The sequence below is a fragment of the Arvicanthis niloticus genome, chromosome 17 (assembly GCF_011762505.2).
Source record: "Arvicanthis niloticus isolate mArvNil1 chromosome 17, mArvNil1.pat.X, whole genome shotgun sequence".
Classification (NCBI taxonomy): domain Eukaryota; kingdom Metazoa; phylum Chordata; class Mammalia; order Rodentia; family Muridae; genus Arvicanthis; species Arvicanthis niloticus.
The window spans coordinates 50,630,521-50,650,221 of NC_047674.1; the positions used below are offsets into that span (position 1 = coordinate 50,630,521).

Genomic DNA, 19,701 nt, shown 5'->3' on the forward strand with positions numbered 1-19,701 from the left:
TCAAAAGGCCTCCTCCTAAATACCTGCTTATGTAACTAATTACAGTGGCTTCAAATAGCCCTGAGCTTTCAGTCAAAGCAAACACCCACTTACAGAGCGAAAGTACCTCTGTGTAAATGAAGAATGTTAAATTGTTTTCTTTATATAATCTCTCTAAAGAGGAACACCTCTCACCCTATTCCTAAAGGTTAACACTGTCACCTTGAATTGTCTGAGTTCTTGAAACATCTAAGGGAATTACTTATCCTGTACTCAGAGTAACAGATTGTGTATTTAGGAACGATGGGCCTGTCAAAGAGCTTTGCTGTAGCAACTGCTTTGAAAAAGCACTTCTTCATCAGATATGTTGAGAACAAAGTCTTTTGTATTTCCAGTTCTTACTGTGTACTTATTGGCACCCCCACTGTACTCTAAGCAAGTCATTCCAATGAGTATGTCTACTAATAATGGACATGACACCGCACATTGAGTTTATACAGTGCAGTACACACTCTGTAACTGGCATTCAAATACTCAATGTCTGTATCATGTCACGGAGTATAAGAGAGAACATTTAATATATTCAGCAATAAAATATTGTGCCGAAACATGTACGTTAAAATTGAAGTTTGCTGCAAAGTGCCTTGATGAAATGTATTCTTCTGAATAATCCGGTACAGTGCTCAAATCCTGGAGTTCCACACACAAGGTGAAACATTCTGAGCACTTCTTGACTTCAGCATACTACTTCATCTTATATATGAAATTAAAGATAAGTGTTTTATTTATTTTTTTTTGAGACAGGAGCTCTCTACACCAGTGAGTCACAACCCTCTTGTGAGTTGAATGACCCTTTCACAGGGGTCACATAGCAGATCTCCTGCATGGCAGATATTTACATTATGATTCATAACAGTAGCAAAATTACAGTTATGAAACAGCAACAAAATATAATGTTATGGTTAGAGGTCACCACAACATGAGGAACTATTAAAGGACCGCAGTGTTAGGAAGGCTGAGAACCACTGCTCTACCCAGTCCCAGATGGCCCGGAACTTACTTTACAGACTAGGCTGGCCTTGAATTCACTATGATCCCCTGCCTCACTTAGAATCCCTGGCTTGGATTAAAGGTTTGTGCCACCATGCTAGATAGATAGACTGACAGATAAACAGAACGTGTGTGTGTGTGTGTGTGTGTGTGTGTGTGTGTGTGTGTGTGAAGAAAACCATGAGAAACTCCTTTATGGCTCAGCTAATGGAGGACTTTTAGTTATAAGACCCTCCAATAGGAAGACGCAGCTATAGTATCCCCTAGTGGTGGGTAGGGGGACTTTTTAGTTATAGAACCCTCCAATAGGGGGACTTTCTTACAATTGTAGAGTCAAGTTTGGATTTTCCATCCTGCCTTCAGGCTTCCAGAGCCTACCACAGACTGCAGACACTGCCTCCCTGTGGAACCTGTCACATCCTGATGTCCCATCTGCTTAGCTCCTGGAAGAAAGCAGATGGCAACCCTGACAGGTAGCTCTGAAGCTAAGTCCCAAGGGATCCTGGGATCCCTGCCATGAAGGAAGGGAAATTCCTCAGCTTTCTGAGCTCAGTTGCATCAACTCTGATAACAAATTATCTTCCAGGTTTGAGAAAGCCCCTGTCCAAGTGGTCACCCAAATTATATTACTTGGATGTTTGAGTTGTCTTTTTTGTGTTTCTCTTAAAAGAAAAAAAAAAAAATACCTGAAACATACTGCCCGTCCTACAGACTTTCAGTGACCTAGAAGCAAGCTCTGCATGGTATGAAAACCACATCTCCAGGACAGAGTCAGGAAAGGTCTGGATCTTTTATTCCCCATTTAGCTGAATATACTCTTCTTGAAGAAGAACGTTTTTTGTTTGTATTACAAGCTGGTGCTGATGAAAGGATTTTGGTGTCAAGGGCCATGGTTTGTTTTAATTTATTTCATTAAGACCAGAAAATCATTCAACCCCAAGTTTTTAATTAGACAGTAATTGTTGATATAGCTTTCACAAAATAACAGACAGGATCCCAACCCTCTTCAAATATCAAACTTGTCTAAGATAAGAAACCTTATGAGCACTACAGCCCCAGCTTACAGATGAAGACGTACCAGAGCAAGTGAAGGAAGCTGGAAAATCCAGAGGAGTAAGTAAATAACACATGGCCAAATGAGTGTTTTAGCCAAAATAGCTTGAATTTTAAAACCACATCACTATTTCTAGTGGCATTGCCTGTGAAGCCAAAGTGACCTGCCTTCAGCATTACAACCAGTTCTGGGGACCTCTATAATATACATTGGGGTCCTCCTTCTGAGGAACAGAGAAGAGAGCTTAGTCCACTTTCTAGCACTGTATAAAAGCAGGTTTGGAAGATTTTTTTCATTAGTTCATTTATTTATTTATTCACTTTATATCCCAATCATAGCACCTTCTCCTCCAAGTACCACTCCCCACCCAACATGGTCTGTCTTACTTTTCTCATTCTCATTCTCCTTCACCTCTAAGAAAAGGGAAATTTCCCCTGGGTACCAACCCAGACTAACACAAGTTACTGCAGGACTAAGTATGTCCTCTCCCAAGGAGGCCATCAAGAACTCTTTACCCTGCAGTTTTATCTTTCAAAAAAAGAACAGTGATGATTTGTTGAAGAGAAGTATTGATTGTCATATTATGAGAAATTAAGCCACTAGAACTTAAAAGCAAACAGAAAGAGGCTTCATTAATCAAAGTGTTGGTGCCAACCCTTGTGAGCTAGGATGGGGGTTTCATCAGAATGACTCAGCAAGGAAGGATATTTTTGTGCCACTAGAAAGAAAAGCAGTGCAGGTGTATGCAGTGAGGGCAGTAAAGCCCCCAAGGCTACCATGCAGTTGGGCTGCTCAGTATCTGCGTTGTTTTGGTTATTACTTTCACAAGACCTGGCTTCACTCTGATGCAACTGCCTAGCTTAGTATTTCCACCTCTTGCACAGAAATCTAAATAAATTCAGTATTAAAGCTTTAGAGTTATCCAACTCCTTATGCTTCTTTTCGTCTGTTATAACCACTTGGATTTTTAAAGCTAAAATATTTTCTAAGTAACTGTCTAGATATATGATCAAAAAAAAAAGGGGGATGCAATTTGTGGATATTATTCACTGAAAAACCTCACAAGGATATACAAAAAATAAAGGAGGGGTCGTCTTGTAGACTATTCTCATTTGAGCAAAATTACATGAAACTTTGTCACTCTTCACTAAAGCTAGTAAGCTGTTATTACACATAACGTACTGTATTTCTGACATAGTTCCCAGCTTCCAACACACTTAGCTTGGTTTACTACATCAGACAAGTGACTATAAGGAGAACATAAACTAATTTTAGTGTTAACCTTAAAGAAAAACATCCAAAAAGACATTTGATTTACCCACAAAGAAATAAAAAGAGTAATTATTTCTCAAATCTTTAATAAGTTTGGCTTAATCTTTTGCAATAAAGCAATATATCCTTTTTTTTTTTAAACCCACATGCACTTTGCTCTAGAGTGGTTTTCTTTTTTCAAATATTTTGATGTTTTCTTTTAATGTTTACTTTCCTGAGGTATTCCTCGTTTCAATCACATTTAAGACTACTTTCCTCTCTTTTCTTTTTTTCTTTTTTTTTTTGCTTTTTTATTGGTTATTTTATTTATTTACATTTCAAATGTTATCCCCTTTCCTGATTTCCCCTCTGCAAACCCTCTATCACATCCCCCCTTCCCCTGTTTCTATGAAGGTGCTTTTAAAACGTACCTCACCAGCCTAGGAAATGTTAACACAGTTGCAAAGCTAAGCCATTACAGTCTCATTCCTCGTGCTGAGAAAAATATTATTTAGCTCCCTCATGGAGCTGCAAGATAAGAGAATACTTTCCTCCTTGCCTTTATCAAATGACATTCAATTATTTTCATAATTGAGGCAGGAAATGTTGGTCATAGTAATGATCAATTGTAAGGATCTCATTAGGATGTGTATCACAGACTATATTTTCAAAGCATGCCTGTCCTCTGGGGGATTACAAAGAAAAGGCAATTCAGTGGGGATAAATTGGATTTAAGCAAGTGTCTCGCCCTTTCCCACCCTTTCTCTGGCATTTTGCTGACAGAGCTCAATAATTATCCTTCATTGTGTATTTATGGGAGTTGACAGATAGCAGAAGGATAGCCTCAAAGGGGGAAATATAAGAACAAGGGGAGGAAGGTTCTGAGCTTGTTAGGGAGAGGACAGAGAGAGAGGGGGAAAGGAGAAAAGATAAGTGATGAGACAAGGAAGAGATGAGAAGCACCCTGATGGAAAAAACAATAGAACACTGAGGTCTGAACTGAGTTGGTGAAGACCCAAGAGTGGTATGTTTGTTCATTAGGGGGAAAAGGCATAGCTAGCCTCATGCATAGCTATGATAAAGGTTGTACTCTTGACTTCAAGTTCTCTCACACATTGTTTATTTCTTTGACCTAAAGAAAGGTACATTCTGCACTCCCTATCTCCATTAAACTCAGATGTGAAATAGAAATATATACCCAGTATCTAAAAAGGTCTCATTGGATGTATATTTGATACCTTTGAAAATGAAGTAGAAATAAAAGTTAGAAAACTGCATTTTCTTTCCAAAACGCTGGCATTGCTTTTAGGTTACATAAACCTATGTCATACTGTCTAGTAATCTTATTTAATCTCATAATTCTAGATTCTTATACTTACAGCTATTGAGATAATCTGAGAAAATATATAAGCCATATTTCATGCAGGATGCTTTATATATAGGAACTGCTCAAAAGATAAATATCATTAGATCAAAGGAATTAAAAAGAAAGGTGAAGAGCCACGTGAGGATCTATTCTTAACTCAAACTCAATACAAAGGTGACATTGAGCCATCAAACTCATGAGATTTTCTTTGTTGAGAAAGCACTGTTTAGGCAAATGCAAGGGCAGATTAAGTATATTAAGATTTTATCATACCCTTAATACTAGGAGTCTATTGACACACCTGTAGCTTTAAACATCATGCATTACCAATGCCCCCGTAGGCAAACCCACACAGTCCATTGTGAAGAAGGCTGATATACCCCTGTGAGTTCATTGCTTATAACTTGATCCTAGGGATGAGGGAGTACTGATGCTCAGTCCTCCTCCCTCCTCCACTGCCATTCTCTTCTACATGAAACTTGATGAAGTGTCACACCCACTTTATCCTTCTCATTCCAGTCTACCCCATCCGTGGCTCTGTTTCAACAGCCCGTTTGTCTCTGTTACTTTCGTAGATGACTTGAGAGGGGTTACTTTTCAAGATAATATAAAATGTCCTACAAATGAAAAAGTGACCTGGAAGCCTGTACCACTTGGTACAGCCAGTGCTTCTCTTTAGAATGCTGATATGTGTGCGCACATTTTAAATGAGTCCTACTGAGTATTTGTGATTTTGCAGCAGGCGTACTTACTTTGGTTAACACTCTTTTCTGTACCAGTATGTTCCTTATGTTTTATTCTTTTGTGATTGTATTTATGGGCTTTACACATTTGACAAAAGCATGAACTCTGCTTAAGAAAAAAACACATTTTTCTTCTATTTGTCTTTATCTTGTTTTTATACCCAGTAACCTACCTTCGCAGATACTTAATACAGGTATGTTTAATATGTTAGAGTGGAGGGAAATCTATATAACTTCCAACAACTCCTACACCTCTAAGTGGCAAAATTTTTCTAAACCGCCTTTAACACTCCATAAGGGGTTCTTTGGAAAAAACACAGGTGTGGAGACATTTATTTTCAGAATACTGTGTATTCCAGAAGATGTTTAAAAATATCTTTTTAAGGCTCACAAATGTTAGGTAATGTGCTTTAGAGGAAGCTGTGAGGAAGATAAAATGTGCATATGTACAGATGTATGGAACGTATGTCATCTGTCCTCCCCAGTACAAAGCCCCGCCTCTCATGTTCTCCAGAATCTGTTTTCTTATATTCCAATCAAAGAAAGCTTTGGAGGGCAGACCTGCCTTATTCACCACCAACACAATCTCAATGTTACCTCAGCCCCCACATTGCAAATTGCAGTCATTCTGAAAGTTCCAGAAATACAATGTACTTACACTCCTGTGCGGGCCTTATGCACACTGTTGCTCTCTATGTGCAAAAGCCAGGAAGAATCTCATTGCTACTCTGACTTCACAGTTTTGCTGAAATGCCGCCTTCTCTGAAAAGCCTTCTTACTGCCTCACAGGCTATGTGATTCTTTCTTAACGTTCCCTAATCACTTTATGTTAATTGATATTAGATAGGTAGATGAGAGATGATTGATAATAGATTAGATAGATAAATAGACAGACATGATAGATACACAGATGATAGAGATAGATAAAAGATAATACATACATAAACACACACATACATATGTACACATATACACACATTCATACATACATGATAGATAGATAGATAGATAGATAGACAGATAATAGATAATCCTACTTATGTATCACTCCTACCTCATTCTTCTATTCCAGCCCATACATACAATCTGTGAAGTAACTAAATGTACTATTTATCACTATATCCTGGGCCCACTGGATATCTGAACAAAAAGTCTGCCTTATCTGTTTCCACTCCTATGTAAGATCCTTATATACCCAGATGTGTTCAATACACTCAGGTCTGTCGTAAATGTCTCCGATGCTTGACTTTGTCTGCTTTCCGTAACTTTACTATTGCTTATGCAATGCTTTTTCTTTAAATCTCTTTTATGAAAATGTAACTACAACACTGTCCCCCACCTTCACTTTCCTCCCTCCAGCTATTCTCATGTTCCCCCTTGCTTCCCTTCAAATTCATGGACTCTTTTTCTTTAATTGATACCTATACATACATACGTACGTACATACATACATACATACATACATACATATTCCTTATTAAGCCCATTTAATGAGTTATTTGTATATGTATATAATCATGGCTGTTGGATAATCAATTAAGGGTCTCATCCCTTTGGAAGAGAAGTTCTCTCACACTCAGAATTCCTTAATTGCCTATAGCTCTTTGTTTAAAAATGGAGCTCCGTGAGATTGCCCCATTCTGTTAGCATGTCTGTTGGTGTTATCCTTCTTCAGGTCTTGTTCAGGCAGCCATATTGTTGAAGTATCATGGGTGAATATTCTCTGTCATTTCTAATAGCCATCGTCTCACAGCTGACTTCCTGATACTTTGATTCTTATGATATTTCTGCCAGCCGCCCCCTTTTCTGTGATATTTTCTGTCTTACGTGTAGAAGTTGAATTGCAGATGTATTTATTGAAATGAATAACCCTTGATCAACTGTTCTCTGGATTTTGGCCAATTGTGGTTTTCTTGTGTCGGTCTTTGTTCTTTGCAAAGAGAAGCTTCTTTGATGAGGAGTGGGAGTTTCATTTATCTGTGAGTTACAGGATAAGTATTTAGAGCACAATTAAGAATTATGCTGATGTCATAAATTGGAGGCTATAAGTTCACCTCTGAGACCTATGAACACACACTAGACTTGTGTTGTTGGATACATTTCCAGGACCAGGCATGGATTCTCTCCTGATAAGGGAGTATTAAATCAAATTAAGCAGTTATTTGTTACCTCGATGATACTAGTACAACTATTGAGCCATCAGGAATATCTTGCCATACTGGTCAATATCATCATTCAGACTAGATAGGATTATTTGTTGATTCCCTCTTTTATCAGCTTATACAGCCACTTCTGGAAATATAATTGTTAGTCATTGCCAGGCTTTCAGGGAAGGTGAAGCTCAGACCATTTATTTAAAGTGGATAGTGTTTTCAGCAACAGGGGCTTATCTTCATCCTGTGTAGACCATGTTCTTAACTCTACACTGAGGTTTTCCCCTGTAGGTTGGTAGTATGGCCTGATTTCAACTCAGGTGCTGATAGCCTAAGTGGCACATTCAACATAAGGCCTGTGGTTATAAACAGAGCCTTTTGAAGGAGAAATATTCTTAATCCAAAGAAAGTTTATGATGGTGAGACTTTCAATACTTCTACAAAAGGAAGTAACTCGACATAGGGACTTGTAGTATTCCTCAAGAATTCATTTAAGTGGCAGCCAACTTCCTTAGTGCAGGTCAGCAGCACAGCTTTCTACTGTGGCATGCCAAATACTTGTCTTTGAGTAGCCATTACAATTCCCTTGTTAACAACTTAACCTAAAAATAATAATATCACTTTTAATGGAAAATTGGTTGATGAGATAGCTAATATGATGTATAGAGAAACAACATATTAAGTTTCATAGCATTATAGGTAACGTTGAGATTTTTCTCCTTGGGTTCTTAGTTTCCTTGATAAAGAATTTATAAATGGGTTTGAAAACAATTTTATTAGAGTTTGAAAATACAGAGTTGGAATGATGCAAATACGACAATTGCTAGGAGAAGAGACCTGAAGAGAGGAAGAGAGAAGACAAGAAGATTTAATTATGGAACAGCAAACAAGATGGACCAGATTTGAACGGCAGGAGAGGGAAACAAACAAGGGAGTCAAAAAGCCCGGAGTGTCTCAGGAGCATGCTCAGGCTTCGGCCAGTATCCAAAAGGAAAAGAGATAGAGAAAAGCAAAAGAATAACACAGAAAAACTCAGATGCCCTAGTGCTGGTAATAGAAAGCTGCAAAAGACTGCACCACATGGGGTAAGGGTGTTCCAGGAAAGATAAGCAGATTATCTCAATAAAGGGATAATTATTCTTCCTACCATCTTAGCATGGATTTCGTTGAATTGAATTTCCCTAGGGGTGGTGTCTTGCAAGTCCAGGTAATTGACAGGCCCAGCTGGAAAAACTGTTAAGGCAGGAGACAGTAGTATATAATGTTTTAATCTTTGGAATATGTTTCTACCTAAGAGATGGTATATGTTTTTATTCTTTTGATCACCAGAAAATAGCTTTTCCTCAATGGGACTCAACAGAACTCTGATATTCATCATCGGCTGCCTTCAATGCTACTATAGAGTTTGCCTGAGTCCTTAAAAATGGGTTGAAATTAGAAAATAATCATCACCAATTTCCAGTATGAAAATCAAAAGCTGCAGTTCCAAAGCTGTTTGTCAGAAGGAATTAGCATCTAGACTAGAATTTTAATCACAGATTGACTTACGGCCCTCTGGTAGGTAGTGATATTTAGGAGAAGAATGATATCAGAGATGGGACTGGGAATATAGCTCAGTGATAATACACTTGTCTAGTATATGTAAGACCATAATCCAATGATCAGTATACACACACGCACACACACACACACACACACAGAGAGAGAGAGAGAGAGAGAGAATAAGAGCTCTTCTGACACCTCGACTCTTCATCCAAGACAAAACTGAAATGAAATTTAGCTTTTGATCCAGGATAAAAATGGAACTGATCTTTTTCAGGCCCCTTTCCTCCCTATAACTGTCTCCTGTCCTTACCAATATAACTCACATTAAATACAGGTGATAACTCTATTTCTATCCAGTTTATAAATTTATGGGAACATTTTTCACAAACAGGAAAAATTCAACATGTGTATGCTATTGTGTATTAAGCAAACAAATACGGTAGAGATGATGTGATAAGGATATGAAGAACAGATGACTTTTACTACCTGAGAAGTTAATTAGTTCCAATTATGTTACTGGCGATTTACATCCCAGGGGAAGAGGACAGATTTCTTTATGTTGTTATTTAAGGCATCTCTCTGGAGATTACTCAAGAGAAAAGAAAGCAATGATGTTCCTCAGATTTAGAGAGGGATAATAACCTCTCGTTGCTATGGAAATGAGCACAGGTTGTGTTGTTCTCCCATTCTTCCTATTTTCCTGTTATCACAATAAGGCAGATTGATCTAGCTTGCATGGTAGCGTTCGATGGCTTCACCACTGAGGAATCCTTTGGTTTCTGTTGCTGTCATGAATGCCATGACCAAAAGCAACTTGGGAAGAAGATTATTTCAGCTTCAGTTATAGGCCACCATAAAAAGCAGTCAGGGTCAAATTCAAGGCAGGAAGCTGGAGGCAGGAGCTGATGCAGAGGTTATGGAGGAGTAGTATTTACTGGCTTATTCAGCTGCTTTCTTATAAATCCTCTTCTTATAAAACCACTAGTCCAAGAGTAGCATTACTGCCTAGTGATCTGGGTCCTCCCACATCCATCAATATCAAGAAAATGGCCTGCAGATTTGCATAAGACTTGCATACAAGAAAATGCACCGATCTGATGGTGACAGTTTTCTCAATTGAGGATCATCTTCCCAAAGGACCCTAGCTTGTGTCGAGGTGGGGGAAAAAAACTAAAAATGGAGCATTATTTAATGAAGAATACATCAGAACTTCAGAGATAATGTAAGCCAAACTTTTTGCCTCACCTGAAGGAGAGAGAGGTCAGAGAATCTAGTCAGCAGCAACTCCTGTCTTATTGTAGCAAAAGTAGAAATTAAATCCTTATGACTTGATCCTGTGCTTATGTTCTTGACAGCATATTTCAGACACCTGCTGGGAGGTAGAAATAAGTTTAAATGACTAAGTGAATAAACAGTATTATGTAAATACCTCATGTGTTGCATATTAACAAGCACAATCCCCAACCCTCTCTAAGCTCTAATCATATCTTATATTAGCATATTTGACCCTCACTAGACCTTAAAATTCTGATTTTATGAGCTATAGAAATTATCCCTGAAAGCATAGTCTTCAATTGTCATTTTGAGCACTAATAAGTCTAACGCCCGGGAGCTTAAGACACCTGTAGTCTTTGACAGGACTGTAGCAGGGACCTTAAGCATCATGGGTGGCCTCTCCAGTCTTTTCATATAACCACTATCTTGCACATTCTCTCTTCTAAGTACATTTAATAATTATCCCAAAATATGCACATGTGTTATGAATATAAGTGTTAGAGCCAGAAAGAAGGATGAAGCCATTGGCAGCGCTACCGACATGTGCATCTTCATTTTGCTTGCTTACTCTCTTTCTGACTCAGGCTCTCATCCATGCCTTAAAGCCATATCAATATAACTGGTCCTCATAGACTAGTGGAAGAGTTGCCTAGGACAACACATATCAAGATCTTAAGTCTCTGTCACTTGAATTAAATCAATCCTACAGAGCTCAGTTTGCCGACTATGCTGGCACACTCTGTTAAAATTATTTTATGTCCTGGCTGGCTAACATTTTTGTTTTATTTCAGCAGCACAGAAATCCTGTGTTTGATTTTAACTTCCCTCTCTGAAAAACAATACAAAATACTACATTTTTCTCAGCTTCAAATATGACAAAAGGAAACACAGCTACTCTCTCTTAGGGGCATTTTAATGCTTTCGGGACCTCATCTAGAAAATGATTTTTTTTTATTATTATTCTTTAATCAAATACCTTGTAGGAAGTTGTTTTCTCATTATTTGCTTATCACTTCCAAGTATGAAACTGTGTGATGGAAAACCAAAATAAATAATGGTTTCCTTTAATCCTATTTTGTATTTACATTTTTACAAGGGGAAATGAAAAAAAGAAATATGTTAGGAAACAAATACACAAATACAGAGGAATTATTCATATAAATAAACAAAATCTCATCATTCTTTTTAAAATGCCACTAGCTCCTTCATACTCAGAAAAACTTTCTTTTCAGTAATAAAAGGCAGTTGACCATCTAAAGGTTTATAATATCCTTACAGAATCTGCCTCACTGAAAATCAATGCAATCTATATTACAATTGCCTTGGCCGGGAGCTGTGTTGACAAATTATTTCATGGTCACGAAATTATCTGAATGTTAACCTAGCATCCAATGAAGCGAATGCCTGGCTTGCTTCTTTATAATTTCAAAGCACCATTGAATAATTTTGCCCTATTCAGTTGTCTACTACGTGACTATCTCCACATTATCTTATCTCTCTGAGGACATATTCTCTGATTTTAACTCTGAGTTTAATTTCCTCTTCACTGTAGAGGTATGGACTGTCTGGAAATGATTTAAGAGCTACAAAGTAGTAGGTTTCAATACAAGCTGAGAGATCCAGGGATATTACTGCATTGCTGTTATTGAACAGACTCTGATGGCTCTGAGACAGCGCTGTGACCGGTAATTTTATTGATTCACCTTGCAACAATTTACCTACAGGAGACAACCTAAGCTGGCATTTTCCTTATGCTGTACTCAGAATCTGAAATGCTGTAGAATTTCCTAACTGACTATTTTGCTTCAGAGTCATCTTAATCCCCAATACTCTTTCTCCATAGTGCACGAGTATAAGAATTCAAAAAAAAAAAAAAAAGTACATTCAGTCTTTCACCTGAATAAACCAGCCAATGTTTTCACACTCAACTACCAACCTATCCCCTTGATGAGACAATGCAGAGGGAGCCCCACTGTCTCTCTCACCTAATATTTTACCCCTCCCTTCTGTTCTTTGAGCATTCTATGTCCTTTGTCATCAGGTCCTGATACATGCAAATTCTTCTCCTTTCCTGGCTGTCTTGCACTCACTGAGGCCCCTGTCTGCTGACTAGTGACTTACTGTCCTGAATGTGCCTCAAGCACAGGGAAAGCTGCTGGGGAAATGAAGGAGACTGAAAAGTGGATAATAAAGAGGACCAACATTTGAAATGTAAATAAATAAAACAACTAATAAAAAATGAAAAGAGGAAAATATTGTTTCAAATTGTCTGATGTTAGCAAACCAGTCTCTAAAATGCAATGTGATTAGTAATTTACATTAGTAACTGAGGTGTATTCCCTCAGTTAAGAAATCTTATGCAGAGAACAGGCTCCAGGAATTTATAAGTAAGCAAACCAGGAAAGGTCCTAGATCTCCACTATTGTGTGTTCTCACTGAAGAGACAGAAAAGGAACAATTGAATGACTATGTACAATCATCTCAGATAAAAATCCTTAGCAGAAACCTCATAAAAATAGGACAGTGCAATGGTCTGAAATGACTTGTCTTTGGGGAACAGGTGTCCAACTTGAATTATATGATTCATATAAATTTTTGTAGCTTAGGCCTCCATAACTGGAAGTAGTCTTGGCTTTAAGAAGAATATAGGAGACTATTCAAAGCAAAGAGCACACCAGACACAAACATCATGAGATGGAAATTAACTTGATGTGCTCAAGGAAAAACAGGAGCATGGGGAAAAGAGCAGAAGGGGCAAAAGAGACAGAAGAACAGTAGGCAAGGTAGTAGATATATCTACCTGTGGCTACACATTGCTTTGCAGACTTGGTCCCTATTGCAGACCTAGTGCAAGTGCAAACCAGTGGAGGAGTTTAGGCATAGAAATGATGTGGTATCATTTGCAGTTGGGTGAGTCGGCTCTGACTATGATGTGAAGAGTAGATAGAGGAACAGCAGAACCAGACCATGATATAGCCAGTGACCTGACATCATCTTGTGTTGTAGACATGGCAACACTGAAGTCAGCATACTGCCAGCATTCTGCCATTTAAAAGTTTAAGATCTATCCCTATGGTAACATAAGAGTGATTTCTACACCCACAAAAGTTTCAAAATATGTAAGAGAAATTACTATGATAAATGAAGAGACTGCATCAAATGATGGGCAATACTTTATCTGGCAGGGTGCCTTACATAAAGAAAAAAAAATTGGAGAGGGGAACTATAGGTGAAATAGTTTTGATATAAGAGTCAGGGAGGTTTCTCTGCTCTGACTCCAGGAAAGTCTAGAAAGGATTAGATTTGGCATCTGAAGATCTCAGTACGAACTAACATACGTTTTCTACATGTCTCGGTTCACTTACCTAGCAAATAAAGCAGCTCTGCCTATGACTAGTTAGATCTTAACCCATTGCTGAAACAGCCAATTCATTGCTCTAATAATTGTAAGGAAATCATTTCTGAAATGCAAGTCTCTTCAAAGTCTTCATATAAGTATATTTTTTTCCAAAGAGCAAGAGAGCTGAAAACTTAACTTCTGTATCCTATAATCATCACTCCATGTACTTGTATCTCCTCCTATTAAAGATAAGAAAACTGAAGATGACACAGACAATGGACCAGGTACAAGTTTCCCCCAATTAGAATTAGTTGTATGCTACAACTCAAGTTAAACAATCTCCTGAGCAATTCTTTGCATTAATCCTACTGAATGTATTACCACTTCAAGGAAGTCCTCTACAAGACATAAATATTTGGTGCATTCAATCTTAGTTTCTCCTACTTTTAAGTATCTAATGATTGATTAGTTTGAGAAGAGACACTCTTTGCTACTCTTATCCAATAGTAGAATGTTCTCATGCCAATAATATATTTGATTAAGTTTCTAAGGACTGCAGTGGGATAAGTTGGCTGAGCCACCTGCGTGTACATGTTCTAACCATCGAATGGAATTCTGATCCAAGATGTGAGAACACCTCATTCATATTGTGCAGGTACATAGATTTAAACATGGACCAGAAATTTATTCTTATTTACTTAAACACAATGGAGAGGGGAAGAAACAATGAAGATGTATCTTTTATAAGGTATTTATTATTTTAAAATGGAAATTAGGCAACTTCAAAAGGAAGGTTAGCAGCTGGTCAAACTAGGAACAGCTGGGCTGTTTAAAAATCTACACATCTTTAAATTTTGGACTAGATATACAATGAGCACCTCCCTTGTCCACTATAATCTCCAAGTGAGACCTGAGAGACACATAACTTTCTGTGCTAATGATAAAGTTCTCCAGGGGCTTCTTCGGTGGCTGAAATGAGCTAAGGGACACATAGCAGCACATTCTTAAAACAGAACAGGACTTTGGAGATAAGGGCTCTCTCAGATGATCAGACACACAAGTTTAAATAAAGACAGATTTTAAGAAAAAAATCAAACCAAAACATTATGTCAATTATTAGATAAAAGTACACCAAATAAATAGGCAATTTTTGTATAGTGGACAAACACAAACTAAATCCACACCACACAGTTCTGGGGCATAATTCACATCTCCTTTTTCAAAGTTTGCCAACCCTCTTTGAAAGACCCAACATGTTTAAACAAGGAAACTTACAACTAAACTTGTAGTTTGATTATTTTTCACTCATTATTTTATGTGTATAGGTGTTTCCCCTGAATGTCAGTTTGTGCAGCAAGCGTCTGGTGCCCAGAGAGTCCAGATTAAAAGGCAGATCCCCTGGAACTGGGGTTATAGATGGTCATAAGTGGCTTTCTGTGTTCTGGAAATTAAACCAGGGTCCCCTGGAAGAACAGTCGGTGCTCTTAACCACCGATCCCTCTCACCAGCTCCCATTTGGTTTTATAAAGAAAAGAAACAGCATGATTACAAAGATCCCACGGAAGCTGTTGATGCACCAAGGGAAAATTCTCAAATTAATTTTTTTGTTAAGAAGTAAGTTGTTCACATGGGTTTGTTCAAGTTTCTTAATGTGCTATAGCTATTGTAATAGTTCATGTAGGGACAGGTACACAGTATGATGGTGATACTGTTTCTTTTCAATGATCATTCTTCAAGTTGCATTTGTATTCTCTGAACATCTAAACTTTTCATGTCTGCAATACAGGCTAGGGTTACTTTTGTGCATGTTAAAAGCAAAACGCAAGTGTCACACACCTAGGTGTCTGGATTAAAGAAAGCCATGATAATTGTCTCATGTGCTAGCTAGAGGCCCAGCAGTTCTGTGTAATCTCTTATGGTCAGCACATTGGTCAGTGTGCTGCTCTGCCCTTTGGAGAGAAACATTCTCTGCTAAGAATCAATGCTTTTATACCCTTGTGAGAACATCTCTTCTGACTCCATTCACATACGAACTACTGACAGCATGAACTAAGTTCCGTGCTTGCATCTCACCCACTACCAACAGCATATTTTCAGCCCTATATGCCATGCTGAAGCCTGCTTTTGAGCTCAATATTCTGTCAATCACTATCATTGATGTATGGAGATGGCTGTGGCAAAAATGAAATTTCCAAATAGAGTAAAATTTTGCAATGGCCATCAGAGAGCACCCTCACTGAGTGCAAATACCTAGTAATTCTGTGTCCATCCAACGTGTGCTTTAAGGAGAAATGACCACTTTGTTTGCTCAGTTCCTAGAATGCTGTTTTTTTTTTTTCTTGTTGGAGTGATATTTCTGTTTATTTCTTTTAAGAAGGAACATAATTAGTCCTTGTAATCTTTATTGAAGGAGTATAAAATTCTTCTTTCAGCATGACCTGTACCTTGTCTCACTTAGAAAATGTAAACAAAGTTTAGCCTATCACATTGTTGTTGAAATGGGAGCCAAGGAGGGGTTGTTCCATATGACCTCTGATTGACAGGGGATGCTGGCAGGAAGAAAAAGGATAAAAGGACCAGCTATAGCCATTTGCTTTCCAGGCACCATGAGAGACACCTGGATATCAGTAAGTTAGCTTACTCTGAAACAAAAGCTGTCATCAGTTTTCAGTGAGTCCCTAAAAAGTGAGTGCTAAAATGGGGGTCTTAGTTGCTTTTCTTGTTGCTGTGATAAAATGCTCTAAACTTAAGCTACTTAAACTAAAAGGAGTTGGCTCCAATTCCAGATTACAGTCAACCATGACAGGGAAGTCACAGTCACTGAAGTTTGAAAGAACTGGTCACATAGCATACATTCAAAAGCAGAGACCAATAAAGTAATGCATTCCCTTTTATACAGTCTTTGATCTTACACCCTACACAAGAAATCAAGACAATCTCTCACAGACATTTCCAGAAGCTAACTTTAATCTAGACAGGTTTTCACAGGTGTGTCCCGAGGCTTGCCTCCAGGGTGTTGAGCCAACAATACAGTACAATAGTAACCACCACAGATGTGAACTAAAATGTAAACAAAACAAAAAACTCACCGCCCAGGACCTTTGCTCATTGAATCTTTTACTAAAGAAGATAAAATTAGCCTCCTTCTGTATTAACCTAGGCTTTGTGCATAAAAGCAGCACTCCAGTGTAAACAACCAATAAGGAAATATTAAACCTCAATATTATTTATTTTAGCCTCGAAGCAGTTGCTATAAACCATTTAAAATGTCGGATGCGCCAAACATAAGAAAGAACAATAGCTGTGTTTGTCACTTTCATTTCTAGTTTGTTACCTTGGAGTTAGTTTAAACTATTGACAGCTTTGAGCCCAGCCGTTGGTTGATCAGTGGACAGCAGCTTACGGTTTCTAAGGCCAGTCCTGATGTCTTTTGAATCTGGCCACGATAAAAGCTAGGGTTTGGAAGTGAGTGAAAACGGTTTGGAGATTTTACATTCTAGTGTTGGAAATTTACTTCCTTTAAGCAAAAATTTTAGAATGATGAGCTTATCCCGAGTCCAGCAAGTCCAACTTTGAAGCTGAGACACCATTTGGTGACACTACCTGAAAAATCTTATCAGCCTCATTCGGGAATTTATCTCAAGGAAAAGATAAATCTGAAACAGAATTAGATCTGGGTGGGGAGATTGTACAGGAACAATAAGTGTCTGTATCATATGCAGGAAGTGTTTCAGTACCACATTAGCTGTTTCAAAGGTATTTGTCCTATTTGGAACCGCCCATTTAACCTCAGTAGTATAAGGAAGTAAGGGTTTTCTTATCTGTACGTTGATTCACATCTTAATTCTGGAAAGCTAGCATCTTTATATATAGGGTGATTGTTCTAATTTTTGAAGCTTGAAGATTTTTTTTATTTTTTTTTTTTTTTTTTTTTTTTAGAATTTAAAAGATAAACACCTGGGGCAGGCAAACTGTAAAACTCAGAAACTGCTGGAGAAAGAGACTGGAAAAGTAGAGGAAGAAAGAAAAAAAAACACTCCATTGAAGCCAGCACATAGGACAGACATATGGTGGACAAGCAGGCACATGGCAGGGGAAAAGGTTTCAGAGAATGTAATGAATTCCAAAGTATCAAGGAAAAAGGCTTACCTAGGCTCTGGCCAGACCTGAAAGAAATAGACAGAAAAGGAAAAAAGAATACACAATGCCTTTCTGACTCATGCCACAGGAGGGTGGGGACAAGCAGACCCTCATGGTGTCTCACAAGTACAGGGCTGAGGCCAGGAGCCCTGGAGAGAGAAAGTACAGTGTCTTATTGAAGGAAATTTTATTCTATGTCTTAAAATGGCCTAAGGTGAGCCTTGCCACGCTCTCTACTTACAGCTAAACATGAATCATAAACTTGATCTGCCATTAAGGAACGTGACTACATTGCTATAAAATACAATGGGAGCATTTGGGAATCCAAAATTATGAGTCCTTTTCCTATACATGTGGCAACTCGGATGTAACTTTGTAACATTCCTTCCATCATCTTTATTCCTGTTCATCATGCAGGGTCTCCCATGTAGCTCCACGAGGTTGAGACTAAATGCCTGACTTTCCTCTCCACCCACATCAGTTCCACAATCACCAGCCTTCCTTGTGCTTCTTCACTTAGAATAAGAAACTGTCCCTTGGAATGTGCATCCTTCTGGTAACTGAAGTCTCCCCTCTTTCTGTTTTCAAGGATGGGAGGAACAGTTTTATTGGACACCAGCTGGGCGGGGTAGTGGAAGTGGCAAACAGCAAAGACCAGCGGGTCAAGTCAGCCAGAGCCATTCAAATCACCTACTACCTCCAGACCTATGGTTCTGCCACTCAAGACCTCATAGGGGAGAAGTGGGAGAATGAGTTCTGTAAGCTTATGAGGAAGCTCCAGGATGAGCACCAAGACCTCCAACTGTACTCTCTGGCATCTTTTAGCCTCTGGAGAGACTTTCATAAGACCAGCATCCTGACCAGAAGCAAGGTCCTGGTGAGCCTCGTGCTGATCCTGACCACGGCCACCCTGTCCAGCTCCATGAAGGACTGCTTGCGCAGTAAGCCCTTCCTGGGCCTCCTGGGGGTGCTCACGGTATGCATTTCCATCGCCACTGCAGCCGGGATCTTCTTCATCACTGATGGGAAGTACAACTCCACCCTGCTGGGAATCCCTTTCTTCGCCATGGGTAACTATCCATCCTTTGTGGTAATCGGATTCTTGCCGGTTTGGGGCAAGGTAGTACATTTCTTGGCTTCTCAGGTGGATATGTTTTAGTTTTGCTTTGGTGTGTCAGTGTGTGGTTGTATATTATTTTCCTTGGATGTCTGTGTTTGTTTTGCCTTTTTGAGACCTACAAAGGATATGAAGGAATAATCAAAACATCCTTCCCTTTAAACAAAGGATGTCAAAAGTCTTTAGACAATATGGGATTTTTTTTTTATTCAGTTTTTTCATTGCTGATAGATTGGAAGTATCTGATATAAAATTAAGGAGAGTTTGTGCTTATTGCAAACATAATTTTTTTAGGATGCCCCCAATCATAGGCATCCTAAAGAATAGTGACAGGACAGTTAATGTGATGAACAAATAGTCTAAGAACAACTGATATGTTGTAATCTCAAATATCTTCTAAAGTAAACTCAAAATCAGTTAATAGTTTTGCACAGAACCTACTCTATAATTTTACCTGTGTAAAAAAAATATTAAAAATTAAATAAAATTACCTAATGCCACTTAGATATATTATCCAGTTTATATGTTTATCTCTGATGGAAATATCATCTTTAAGATTATTAATTTTTCCCAGCCAGACATAAATTAGGTCCTAACTATTAAAGATAATGTATATATGCATGCATGTGTGTGGTGTATATGGATATTTACTGGCAACAGACATGAGCGAGGACTCAGTGACAGAGTG

The 19,701-nt window shown here is 38.3% G+C and overlaps 1 protein-coding gene across 2 annotated transcripts in view; it reads left to right on the top strand.

Annotated features, from left to right (window-relative positions):
- The window catches only part of Ptchd4 (patched domain containing 4), a 186,544-nt gene that overhangs the window by 43,187 nt on the left and 123,656 nt on the right, over positions 1–19,701 (top strand). For both annotated transcript variants that reach the window (XM_034521726.2, XM_034521725.2), the window contains one exon: positions 18,486–18,966. In XM_034521726.2, the coding sequence (XP_034377617.1) occupies positions 18,486–18,966 (481 nt within the window). The remainder of the gene's footprint in view (positions 1–18,485; positions 18,967–19,701) is intronic.